Source organism: Molossus molossus, unplaced genomic scaffold, assembly GCF_014108415.1.
Source record: "Molossus molossus isolate mMolMol1 unplaced genomic scaffold, mMolMol1.p scaffold_m16_p_11, whole genome shotgun sequence".
In the NCBI taxonomy this organism is placed as follows: domain Eukaryota; kingdom Metazoa; phylum Chordata; class Mammalia; order Chiroptera; family Molossidae; genus Molossus; species Molossus molossus.
The window spans coordinates 42,931,998-42,945,806 of NW_023425346.1; the positions used below are offsets into that span (position 1 = coordinate 42,931,998).

The window sequence follows — 13,809 nt, forward strand, 5'->3', positions numbered from 1 at the left end:
TCCATCTATCAGAGGTAGCAGTACAAACAAATTTCTAGAGTGGAATGTTTAAAAAGATTACCATTCTTTTATTTCTTCAGAAAGTAATGACACTGTGATCCTCCATTAAAAAACAAAAAACAGCCCTGGCCGGTTTTGCTCAGCGGTTAGAGCATCGGCCTGGAGTCTGGAGAGACCCGGGTTCGGTTCCCGCTAAGGGCATGTACCTTGGTTGCAGTTTGTCCCCGGCCCTGGTTGGCTGTGTGGGTGGCAGCCACTCGATGTGTCCCTTTCACGTCATTGTTTCTCTCTCTCTCTCTCTTCCTCTCTCTTCCTCTCTTCCTCCCACTCTATCTGTACAAAAAATGGAAAAATGTCCTTGGGTGAGGATTAAAAAAAAAACCTTGATAGTTTTTATTAAGCCTGAAAATTGACTTAGAAGTATATTTAGTATGTTAATATAAAAGACTGGCAGATAGGATTGAAATGTTACCTGGGTATTTAAAAGAGTATTGTGATTAATGCTCATTTGTTTTTGACAAGGGTGCCAAGGCCATTTGGTGGAAAAAGAATAACTTTTAAACAAATGGTACCAGACAGTTGAATAGCTACATGTAAAGAAGGACCCTGGACCACTACGTCATACCATGTACAATTCAAACGAATGTGGATCAGAGATCTAAAGCTAAAATTATAAAATTTATAAAGGGAAACATAGGTGATAATTTCTGTGACCTTGGATTAGGGAATGGTTTCTTAGATATGACACAAAAAGCACAAACACCAAAACAAAAAATAGGTAAATTGCACCTCGTCAAAATTTAAAACTTTATGTGTCAAAGGATACTATCAAGGAAATGAAAGGACAATCTAAAGAATGGGAGAAAATATTTGCAAATTATATATATACATAATACATAATATATATATATGTCTGATAAGTCTCTAATTTCCAAAATATATAAAGAACTATAACTCAACATCAGAAAGACAACCCAATTAAAAAGCGAGCAAAGGACTTGGCCAGTTTGATTCTGTGGTTAGAGCTTCAGCCAGCCAACCAAAGAGTCGCGAGTTTGATTGTGGTCAAGGTCATGTGTCTTGGTTGCTGTTCATTCCCTGGCCCTGGTCAGGGCCCTGCGGGAGGCAACCAGTTAATGTGTCTCTCTCACATTGATGTTTCTCTCTCTTGCTCTTGTTCTTTTCCTATCCCACCCCCACGCTATCTGAAGATAAATGGAAAAATATTTTCGGGTGAGAATTTTTTTTTAAAAAGTGAGCAAAGGACATAATTAGACATTTCTCTAAAGAACATAACATATGACCTGGCCAGTTTGGCTCAGCGGTTAGAGCATCGGCCCGCCAATCAGAGAGTCTCGGGATTGGTTCCCACTAAGGGCACGCACCTCAGTTGCAGTTTTTCCCCTGTCCCAGTTGGGGTTGTGTGGGTGGCAACCAGTCGATGTGTCTCTCTCACATCATTGTTTCTCTCTCTTCCTCCCTCTATCCCTCCCACTCTGTCTGAAGATAAATGCAAAAATGTCCTCAGGTGAGGATTAAAAAAAAAGAAAGAAGATAACATATAACCGATAAACATTGGGAAAATGCCTAATATCTTTAGGGAAATGCAAATCAAAACTCTGGCGAGGTATCACTTGACAACCACTAGGATGCATATAATTTTTAAATGGACAGTAAATGTTGGTGAAGATGTGAAGAAATTGGAACTCTTGTACATTGCTAGTGGAAATATAAAATGATACAGCTTCTTTGGAAACAGTTTTGACAGTTCCTTGAAAAGTTAAACAGAATTACCATCAGACCCAGCAATTCTGCACCTTGGTATATATCCAAGGAAATCGAAAACATGTTCACACAAATCTGTGTACACAAATAGAGGCTTTATTCAAAATAACTAAAAAGTGGAAACAACCTAAATGTCCGTTAATTGAAGAATGGATAACAAAATGTGTATATCTGCAATGGAATATTATTCAGGCACAAAAAGTAATGAAGAATTATTATACGCTACAACATGGATAAACCTTGGAAATTTTGTGCTGTGTGAAAAAAGCCAGACACAAAGGCCATATATTATAAATTCCATTTATATGAAATGTCCAAAAGAGTCGAATTCCTAGTATTAATGGTTGATACTGATCAGTGGTTGCCAGGGGATGGGAGGAGAGGGGAATTGGGACTAACTGCTATTAGGTACAGGGTTTTTTTATGTGGTAACAAAAATGTTCTGGTATCTTAATGGTGATGGTTGCACACCATAATGAATATACTGAAAACCAAAAATATATACACTTTAAAATGGTGAATTTTGTGTTATATGAATTATATCTTAATGTAATATATTTTTAAAAATTTTAAAGCACCCAGCTGGTGTGGCTCAGTGGATTGAGTGTCATCCAGGTTCTATTCCCAGTCAGGGTATATGCTGGGTTGTAGGCTTGATTCCCAGTAGGGGCCGTGCAGGAGGCAGCCAATCAGTGTTTCTCTCTGACATCCATGTTTCTGTCTCTCTACAAAAAATCAATAAAAACATTTTAAGAAAAATTTTTAGAAGCATTATGTAACCAAAGATAAAATGAAAGATTTTATGAAAGATTAGACATTGAGATTAGGAAGGCTTTCTAATCATAAAGAAGCTAAATAATTTGGTACTCCCAAAGCCTCCTATAACTGATAGAGAACCTTGTCTGTTCTGTGGCTTTCAGGGGGTTAAGAGGAAGGTCCTGAGGTGTTGTTTTTACAGCTGGACAGGAGGAATCAGTCATCAGATGGCCCTCTGCTCAGAACCAAGGAATGTGGTTAGAGATTTTAGCAAATTGAGATGATAAAACCAAATTACTTCTACTGAGTGAATCACCTGTAATTCAGAAACAGCAGGGAGGCTGGAAAACTAATAGGGAGTGGGGGTAGTACTTGAAGGAACGTGATTTTTCTTTTTAAATATACAATCCAACAGCAGTTCTTCCTAGATTTTGTGCTAAAATAAAAGAAAACATTTTCACACATCTTAATTGCTCTCTGATAACAACTGTGTGAACTCCATCCACAAACATTTATTATGTATTTAATTTTGCTCTAATTTCAGTATAGCGAAAATTCACCTTGTAAGTAGAAGTAACTGTCCATGTAGTAAAAAGAAATCTCTTCCCACGTTCCTAATCCTGTTGTGCATTTCTGTAAAGTATTCATAACAAATGGTCTTTCATATTTCTCCATTTTTAGGTTGTACTTTACTATTTTCAAAGCTACATCTTTATGAACTGGAGCCCCACTTGTTCCTTAAACATTAGTAAAGAATATTAAAATATTGTAGAAGTTAAGGTTTCACAGTATTTCTTATTAGGATTTTAGATAAGACTTATGCCTTTATAAACTTTTATAGTACTTGGTGCTGTAATGTTCAGGAAAAACCATATAGAACTGTCCCTAAGATGCATTTTAAAAATGAGATTTATGTCCTGGCCGGTTCAGCTCAGCGGTTAGAGTGTCGGCCCATGGACCAGAGAGTCCTGGGTTCGGTTCCTGCTAAGGGTACGTACCTTGGTTGCACTTTATCCCCGGCCCAGTTGGAGTTGTGTGGGTAGCAACCACTCAATGTGTCTCTCTCACATCGATGTTTCTCTCTCTTCCTTCCACACTATCTGAAGATAAATGAAAAAAAATGTCCTGGGGTGAGGGTAAATAAAAAAATAAATAAATAAAAATGAGATTTATATAACTTAATAGCTTTAAATTGTTCTAATTATTTTCCAGAACTGTCATTTACTCCATCCTTTACAGTGATGCTACAGGACAGAGAGGAATGGATAAAAACATTGGTGAGCAACTCAATAAAGCTTATGAAGCCTTCCGACAGGCATGCATGGATAGAGATTCTGCAATAAAAGAACTACAGCAAAAGGTATGTGGTTTTGGTTTTGAAAGTGATTTATCCTGGTAAATGGAATTTGAGAGGATTTTGCTACTGAAAAAATATATTGTTAGAAACTGCCTTGAAAAATTATAATTATTGAAACATGGAGATATATTAATGGATATAATCTGAAATTTTTGTGTTGTCTTTTTTAACAATATTGTGACCTGTGGAAAAGGTTCATTTTAAGGAGATTGTATTAAGGAAAGATGACAAATGTTCTGTCATAAATTATTATTTTTATTATTTTTTAAATTACTTTCATAACTTTTATATAAAACGACAAACTGAAAGTTAGAAGTGTCACTGTCTTACCTAGTTTTGTGTTTTGTTTCTTTTTACATTTTTATTTGGCTAGCAAGAAGACAGGGCACATTTTAAAATATCCTAGAACTAATTTGTTACTAATTTATAGTAGTCTTCCATCTTTAACTACAACAGAAAAATAGGCTATTTTAGTGAAATCTTTAATGACTTACCAGAATTTTCAGCCTTGTAAAATTATCCCCAAAAAACAATAGTTATGGCAGTACATGAAAAGAAGCTGTGAACATATATTAGGACTGTGAAGGTATATTAGGGCCCTGTCATGATTAATATGACTAAGTAGTTTGTACTGTAGTCAAAATTTAATGATGGATTAATATATGGTTTAGAAAAGTCTTGATATATAATTATACAAAAGTGCTTGCTTCAGCAGCACATATATAAAATTGAAACGATACAGAGAAGATTAGCATGGCCCCTGCGCAAGGATGACACACAAATTCATGAAGATTTTTTTAATACCATTTACCATCGCGGCAAAAAAATTAAGATACCTAGGAATAAACTTATCCAAAGAAGTAAAGGACCTATTTGCAGAAAACTACAGGACATTGGAAAAAGAAATAGAGAAAGATATAAAAAAGTGGAAGCACATACCTTGTTCATGGATTGGAAGAATTAACATCATTAAAATGGCCATATTACCCAAAGCAATCTATAGAGTCAATGCAATCCTCATCAAAATACCAATGACATATTTCACAGAATTAAAACAAATACTTCAAAAGTTTATATGGAGCCAAAAATGACCCTGAATAGCCACAGCAATCTTGAAAAAGAAGGACAAAGTAGGTGGGATCACAGTACCAGATATCAGGTTATACTATAAAGTTACAGTAATCAAAACAGCTTGGTACTGGCACAAGAACAGGCATATAGACCAGTGGAACAGAACAGAGAACCCGGAAATTGACCCAAGACATTATACTCAATATTTCACAAAGGTGGTAAGAGCATACAATGGAGTAACGACAGCATCTTTAATAAATGGTGTTGGGAAAATTGGACAGCTACATGCAAAAAAATGAAGCTAGACCATCAACTTACACCATACACAAGAGTAAACTCAAAATGGATAAAAGACTTAAATGTGACCCATGAATCCATAAAAATCCTAGAAGAAAATGTACGAAACAAAATTTCAGACATCATACGCAGCAGAATTTTCACTGATACGTCACCTAAGGCAACAGAAACAAAGGAAAAAATGAACACATGAGGCTACATCAAACTAAAAAGCTTCTGCACAGCAAAAGAAATAATCATCAAAATGGAAAGGGAACCCACTGCAGGAGAGAGCATAATTGCCAATGATATATCAGATAAGGCGTTCATTTCCAAAATATATAGAGTACTCATACAACTCAACAAAAGGAAGACAAAGAACCCGATTTAATAATGGGCAGAGGAACTAAATAGACACCTCTCTAAACAGGACATACAAATGGCTAAGAGACATATGAACAAATGCTCAACATCACTAATCATCAGAGAGATGCAAATTAAAACAACAATGAGGTATCACCTCACACCTGTCAGAATGGCCGCCATCAACAAATCATCAAACAACAAGTGCTGGCGAGGGTGTGGAGAAAAGTGGACTCTAGTGCACTGCTGGTGGGAATGCAGACTGGTGCAGCCACTATGGAAAACAATATGGTGTTACCTCAAAAAATTAAAAATTGAGAGACTTCCAGTCAAGATGGCGGCGTAGGTAAACGCGGTATCGCGTCCTCCCACAACCACATTAAAGTTACAACTAAACTATAGAACAACCGTCATTCAAAACCGCCTGAAATCGAGCTGAATGGAAGTTCTACAACTACGGAATTAAAGCAGCAGCCACATCCAGACTGGTAGGAGGGGCGGAGGCACGACAGGCTGGTCCCACACCTACATGTGGCGGATAAAAATCAGGAGGATACCTCGGCTGGCAAGGTCCTTTCTGAGGACTGAGGGGTCCCTGTCCCACACCAAGCGCCCCGCTCAGGGTTCTAGTGTCAGGAAGAGAAGTCCCCATAACTTCTGGCTGGAAAAACCAGTGGAAACTGAGGCTCAGGGAGGCTCAGGGAGGCTGAAGCAGCTGGAGCCCCAGGCAGTTCCTTAAAGGGCCCGTGCACGGACTTAATTGGACTCACTCCCTCTAAGCTTGGAGGGGAGGCAGCTCGAGGGGCACCAGAGACATACAGGGAAGAACTGAGCTGTTTGGCACTGGAGCGAGGGCTGGAGAGGGGGCTTTCTCTGGGACAAATGTGCTGTCAGAGGCCTTTGTTCCTTTGGTGAGCCCTTCCCTGGAGCGGCAGACAGTCGCCATATCTGGGACTCCAGCAACCTGGCTCACATTGGTAGCCCCACCCTGGTGACTCCCTGAGGCCCTGCCCCACCCAACTTTCAGGCCCACCCAAGCTGTTGCCACTTGCTTAGCCATAGGATTGGCTTGTCTTGGATCCTGCTTCAGGTTTTTCTTAATTCTTTCAATCAAGCAGCATCTGGTCTCAGCTAGCCCCATACCTCTTGTTAAATAATACACAAAAACAAACACAGAGAGGCAGCCAAAATGAGGAGACAAAGAAACAGGTCCCAAATGAAAGAACAGAACAAAACCCCAAGAAAAGAACTAAGAGAAATGGAGATAAGCAACCTAACAGATGCTGAGTTCAAAATACTGCTTATAAGGATGCTCAATGAACTTAGTGAGAACCTCAGTGAACTTAGTGAGGGCCTCAAGAGCATAAAAAAGGACCAGTCAGAAATGATGGATGCACAGTCAGTAATGAAGGAGGCATTAACTGAAATAAAGAATAATTTACACAGATTCTATAGTAGAGTACGTAATTCCAAGAAGCAAACCATCGATTTGGAATATAAGGAAGCATAAAACGCCCAATCAGAACAGCAAAAAGAAAAAAGAATCCAAAAAAATGAGGATAGTGTAAGGAGCCTCTGGGACAACTTCAAGTGTGCCAATATTTGCATCTTGGGGGTGCCAGAAGGAGAAGAGCGAGAACAAGAAATTGCAAACCTGTTTGAAACAATAATGGCAGAAAACTTTCCTAACTTGGTGAAGGAAACAGACATACAAGTCCAGGAAGCACAGAGAGTCCCAAGCAAGATGGACCCCAAGAGGCCCACACCAAGACACATCATCATCAAAATGAAAAAGGTTTAAGACAAAGAGAGAATCTTAAAAGCAGCAAGAAAAAGGCAGCTAGTTACCTACAAGGGAGTTCCTATTAGGCTGTCAGCTGATTTCTCAAAAGAAACTTTGCAGGCCAGAAGGGAGTGGCAAGAAATATTCAGAGTGATGAAAAGCAAGAACCTACAACCAAGATTACTCTAGCCTGCAAAACTGTCATTTAGAATCGATGGCCATATAAAGAGTTTCCCAGACAGGAAAAAGTTAAAGGAGTTCCTCACCACCAAACCATTATTATCTGAAATGATGAAGGGTGTTTTTGAAGAAAAAGGTAAAATATATGAACAAACAAAATGGCAATGAATACATATCTATCAACAATTGAATCTACAAACAAAATGAACAGGTAGAACAGAAACATTCTCATAGATACAGAGAACATTTTGTTGTTTGCCAGATGGGAGAGGGGTTGGGGGAATGGGTGAAAAAAGTGAAGGGATTAAGAAGTACAAATTCATTGCTAGACTGACAAACTTCAAAGGGAAGGGGTTGTGGGGTGGGAAGAAATAAACCAAAGAACTTATATGCATAACCAATGGACACAGACAATAGTGTGGGACAAGGCAGGAGGGGGACAGGAGGGGGTCAATGGGGGAAAAATGAGGAACATCTGTAATACATTCTACATTCAACAATAAAGATTTTAAAAAAAGTTATAAATTGATCTGCCATTTGATCCAGTGATCCCACATCTAGGAATATTCCCTAAGAAGCCTGAAACACCAATCAGAAAGAATATATGTACCCCCATGTTCATAGCAGCACTATTTACAATCACTAAGATCTGGAAACAGCCCAAGTGTCCATTTGTAGACGAATGGATAAAAAAGCTGTGGTACATATACACAATGGAGTATACTATGCAGCTGTAAGAAAGAAATATCTCTTATCCTTTGAGACGACATGGAGGGACCTGAAGAGTATTATCTGAAGCAAAACAAGCCAATCAGAGAAAGACAAATATCACATGATCTTACGTATTTGTGGAATATAATGAACATAACAGTCTGAGGAATAGGATAGACCCAGAGATGTGGAAGTAGGGCATAGACTGACAACCCTCAGAAGAGGGCGTGGAGAGGGGAGGAAGAAATAAACCACAGAACTTATATGCGTGTGTGCATAACCAATGGACATGGACAACAAAGCTGGGGATGGGGTGGGGGAATGGGGAGGCGGATGTCAATGGGGAAAAGATAGAAACATCTGTAACAAAAATAAATTAATAAAAAAAATTATTATACAAAAGACAGTGGATAGAAGATAGATAGGATAGAGAACAATGTGGAACTCAGTTCAATAAGCATATATCAATGCTAATTCAATGTTCTGAGAGCCAGGAATTTAAAAGTGGCAACCATCAAGTTGAACTGTATGTACTTTTCATATATAATTATACATAGACATCTATTAATATGCATATATTAAATATATATGTAAATATGTTATACTTCTATTTTTAAAAGAAAAATGGATGACACTCAAGCAGTCAAAATGGGTTAAATTAATATTAGGGATGAATTGGGGAGACAATTAATGTTTATTTAGAAGACAGGATGGAAAGCAGGTGACAGCTGAATGCAGGCCACTTCTGAGGGTGATGGAACTGATTCTGGAATGATACCTAAGTATCTGGAATAGAAGACTGGATTAATGATGTATTGATGACTGAAACCAAGAATGGAGAAGAAGGTGCAAATTTGGGGATAGAGAAATAAGATGTGTAATTAGATTTTAGTTACTGTGTTAGGTTTTGTTACCTATGGGGCTTGCAGGTGAAAATGTCCAATGGATGGTTGCAAATATGGATCTAGAAGCCTATGTGGAGTTCTGAATTGGAGATTGTAGATACAGATTATAGAACAACAAGTTTTATCATAGCCTTGAATGTAGATAATATTTCTGAGTTAGAATGTATAGGGAGAAGAAATAGTTGAAGGACAAAAGGATAAGAGGAAGGAAATAAAGACAACCCATTGGTCAGGAATAAGTTAAGGGATTTATTGTGAACAAGAGGAGAAACATCTATTCCTCTGAGAACTGGAGGGAATGAAAGGCGGCGGCAGGCGTGGGGTAGCTACAAATAAAATAAGCTTGCAGATGGGAAGTAGTGGTGGTCAGAAGTTAGAAGGGTTATCATATATCACTTATATGTAAAATATTTAAAATCAAACCTATAAAAAACAGTTAATGGTGGTAACAAGGGGAGAGGGGTTGGAAATAAGATTGATGGTGTTTAAGGTTACAAACATGACAAACAAGGGTACAAACAAGTAATCAATAAGACAGATTTAATGAACAGTATAATGAATATAGGCAGTAATATTGTGCTATAATTATCTAATGTGATAAATAACATTACAGTGATAATACTATTACAATATATATGTTTCAAAGTAGCATGCTGTATACCTTGAACTTATACAATACATCAGATTTATTCGGTAAATTCATCTGAGCCTTCAGCTAGTTGTCATCTTTTTGCTGGTAGAGGGTGTTGGCTCAAAGTTGATGAGTCAGTATCTATGAAGCACAATAAAACAAAGTATAGCTCTAATATAATGAAATAAGATTCAGACATTGGGTTTGGTACTTTAATCTCATTTATTTTTAACTTTTTCTAAAGTGTGTTTGTGAGAAGACATTTATATTTCCTTTTGACATTTCTTGGGAATTTATTTTATGAAGTATTTATTGTGTAAATTACTAAGTTCTCCTCATGTATCTGCTTCCCGAAATGATGAACTTCTAAATAAAGAAAGCTAATTATTTCTCTTATAATCTTTAGTAACAAAATGATATATACAGTTCTCAAACTTCTAGTATGAAGATAAGTGCAAAGGCTCTGAAGTCAGACTTAAGTTTTTAAATCATTTCGAGCAATTCCAAGATGTTCAGCCTGGATGAATGTAAGATTGACGTTGCAGGCACGGAAATAGAGAATGCTGACTTTTGGTAAAGGAAATTATTTGATTTGGGTATTTTGAGTTCAAGTCTTATAATATTAGCCAGGGGAAGATGATCAGCAGGCATTTGAAATGTGGGTCTTTGGAATAAGGTACCCATTGGAAATACAAGTATGGAAATTGTCTTTGGAGAGATGCTTTTTGGAGTGATAGGAGAAGGAGGTACCAAGGAGAAAGAGAGTAGAGCAAGAAAAGAAGAGAAGCAGCAGGACAGCCTTGGAAAAGTTGCATACCAACAAGCTGGATAACCTTGATCAAAAGGACAAATATCTAGAAACACTCAACCTGTCATGACTAAATCATGAAAAACAGGAAACCTAAGAGGTTGAAACAGTAATCAAAAAGTTCCCAACACACTATGGAAAACAATAATGGTGTTTCCTCAAAAAATTAAAAATGGAACTGCCATTTGACTCAGTGATCCCACTTCTAGAAATATATTGTAAGAAGCCTCAAACACCAAAGAATATATGCACCCCTGTGTTCAGAGCAACACTATTTACAGTTGCTAAGATCTTGAAACAGCCCAAGTGTCTATCAGTAAATGAGTGGATAAAAAAGCTGTAGTACATTTACACTATAGAATGCATGCAGCTGTAAGAAAGAAAAGAACTCTTATCCTTTGAAACAACATGGAGGGACCTGGAGAGTATTATGCTAAGTGAAATAAGCCAGTCAGAGAAAGACAAGTATCACATGATCTCACTTATTTGTGGAATCTAATAAACCAAATAAGCTGACAGACAAAATAGATCCAGAGACATGGAAGTAGGGAACAAACTGACAAACCTTAGCGGGAAGAGGGATTGGAGGCGGGAAGAGATAAACCAAAGAATGTATATTCATATATGTATAACCTGTGGGGAGGAGGGTGTCAATGGGGGGAAAAAGGAGAGACATCTGTAATACTTAAGACAATAAAGATAAAAAAAAAAAGTTTCCAATAAAGAAAGCCTAGAACCCAGAAGCTTCATTGATGAACTCTGTGGAACATTCCAGTAAGAATTACCACCAGTCCTTCTCACCTTCCAAATTTATTGATTAGGATAGAACACTTCGTAACTCATTCTATGAGGCCAGTGTTACCCTGATACCAGAGCCAGACAAATACATTACAAGACAAGAGAACTACAGACTAATACCCCTTACTGATGTTGATGTAAAAATTCTCAACAAAATACTAGCAGACTTAATTCAGCAGCATATTGCAATCATTATACACCTTGACCAAATCAGATTTATTCCTGCAATGCAAGGATGTTTAACATACAAAATCAGTCAGTGTAATACCACTTTAACAGAATGATTAGATAAATAAAATGCTACATATACATACAATGGAATATTGTTTAGCCTTTAAAAGGAAGGAAATCTGACGTGGTACAACATAGATGAAGATATGTTAAGTGAAATAAGACTGTCACAAAAGATGATTCTATTTTTATGAGATACTTAGAGTAGTCAGATTCATGGAGACAGAAACTAGAGTGGTTTCTAGAGGTTGAGGGAGGAGAATATAGAGTTGGTGTTTAACAGATACAGAATTTCATTTGGAGAAGATGAAAAAGTTTTGGTGGTGGATGGTGGTGGTGGTTGCATAACAGTGTGAGTCCACTTAATGCCACAGAACTGTAAACTTAAACCTGGTCAAAATGGCAAATTTTATATTATATATACTTTACCACAACTTTTAAAAAAATCTTTTACAAAATAAATAGAATTGGTGTAGCCTAGATTTTCTGAATAGCTCTTTTATTACTGTCCATCTTTCATTCATCAGTTTGAACACACTCACCAGTCTTTTACCACTTAGCTGTTCATGCTCCAAGCCAAGTCTTATCACAGTAGTTCCCCTTGGCTGCAATTTAAGACTCCTAAGCTCCTATTTGAGAAGTCAGTACTACATCCATTCAAGGACATTCTGTCAAACAGATGCATTTGAGTATTTTAAATTAATAAGGGAGACAAAGACAAATAGGGGAGGTAAGTGATTTTTTAAAATATTATTGGCCAAGTCCTGGCCGGTTTGGCTCAGCGGTTAGAGCGTCCGCCTGCAGTCCGGAGAGACCCGGGTTCGGTTCCCGCTAAGGGCGTGTACCTCGGTTGCAGTTTGTCCCCGGCCCTGGTCGGTCGTGGGGGTGGCAGCCACTCAATGTGTCCCTTTCACGTCGATGTTTCTCTCTCTCTCTCTCTCTCTCTCTCTCTCTCTCTCTCTCTCTCTCTTCCTCTCTCTCCCTCCCACTCTATCTGTACAAAAATGGAAAAATGTCCTCGGCTGAGGATAAAAAAAAAAAAATATTATTGGCCAAAATGACAAAAGCAGCACATGCTTATTGAAAACAGTGCAAATAGTTCAAGATATACAGAATCTAAAGTGATGGTCTTCTTTCTCACTCCCCAGGGGTAACCATTGTTAGTAATTTGATATGTATCCTTCCAGAGTATGTGAATCCTGTTTTAGCAAAAATGGAATCATGCTAATCTGCAAAAGGTTTTAAAATTTTAAAAATGTTTTTATCTTCATTATCATCATCACTGAGATTTATTGAGGCATGTGTTTGTCAAATAGATTTACAGTCATCTAATTTAATCATTATATAAATCTTATAAAGAAGTATTATTTTCTTTTTTCAGATGAGGAAAATGAAGTGCAGAGAGAATTAATTTGCCCACAACCACATAACTAATAAGGAGTAAAGCTAATAGAACTAGGATTTGAAAAAAATCTGCTTGACCACAGATTTCATTTCTGTGACTTCTTAACCTAAAATCGATAGTCTTTCAAGTTCATACATATTGAGCTACCTCATTTCATTTCATAGCTGACTGTATCTCTTGTACTACCTCTTCTTTTAAACACTATTTTCTTTAACATCCCAGACCATGTGTGATTTTTCTCAAACCCTTTTGAGCCCCACTTCTTCAATCTCCTTTGTTAGATTTCTCTACTGCTAGGTCACTAAATATTAGAGTTTTCAAGGCCTTCTTTGCTTCATTATAGTCTTATATGAGCTGTCTTATCTTTCCCTGTGGCTTCACATACCTAAGAGAATGACTCCTCAATCTATCTTTTCACTCCAGACCTGCCCTCTGAGCTCTAGACCCATATATCTCATTTCTACGTGGAAGGCACATTCAAGTAATGTCAGACCTGAACTTATATATCCATTATTTTTTCTCACTGTGCCATTTCAAAGGAGTGATGAGGTTTATAAGCTGCCTTTTATTTATCCTAAATTACCTCATTTAAGTTTCAAAAAACCATCAAGTATATTTATGTTCCGTGACCCCTAAGTAGTGTTTTTCTCTTTTCTATACTAGATATTTCATTGTTGTGCCTAGGCAGTCCTGCCACCATGCCTTTAAATTATTTGTCTTAGAACCCCCTTAGTGTCTAATAAAGTGTT

The 13,809-nt window shown here is 37.4% G+C and overlaps 1 protein-coding gene and 1 pseudogene across 3 annotated transcripts in view; both read left to right on the forward strand.

The window, feature by feature from the left end:
* Positions 1 to 13,809, forward strand: part of TANK (TRAF family member associated NFKB activator) — a 78,208-nt gene that overhangs the window by 16,902 nt on the left and 47,497 nt on the right. For all 3 annotated transcript variants that reach the window (XM_036254009.1, XM_036254011.1, XM_036254008.1), the window contains one exon: positions 3,754 to 3,901. In XM_036254009.1, coding sequence (XP_036109902.1) covers positions 3,803 to 3,901 — 99 coding nt within the window. In that variant the 5' untranslated portion in view covers positions 3,754 to 3,802. The remainder of the gene's footprint in view (positions 1 to 3,753; positions 3,902 to 13,809) is intronic.
* On the forward strand, positions 4,598 to 4,697 carry LOC118625874 (annotated as a pseudogene).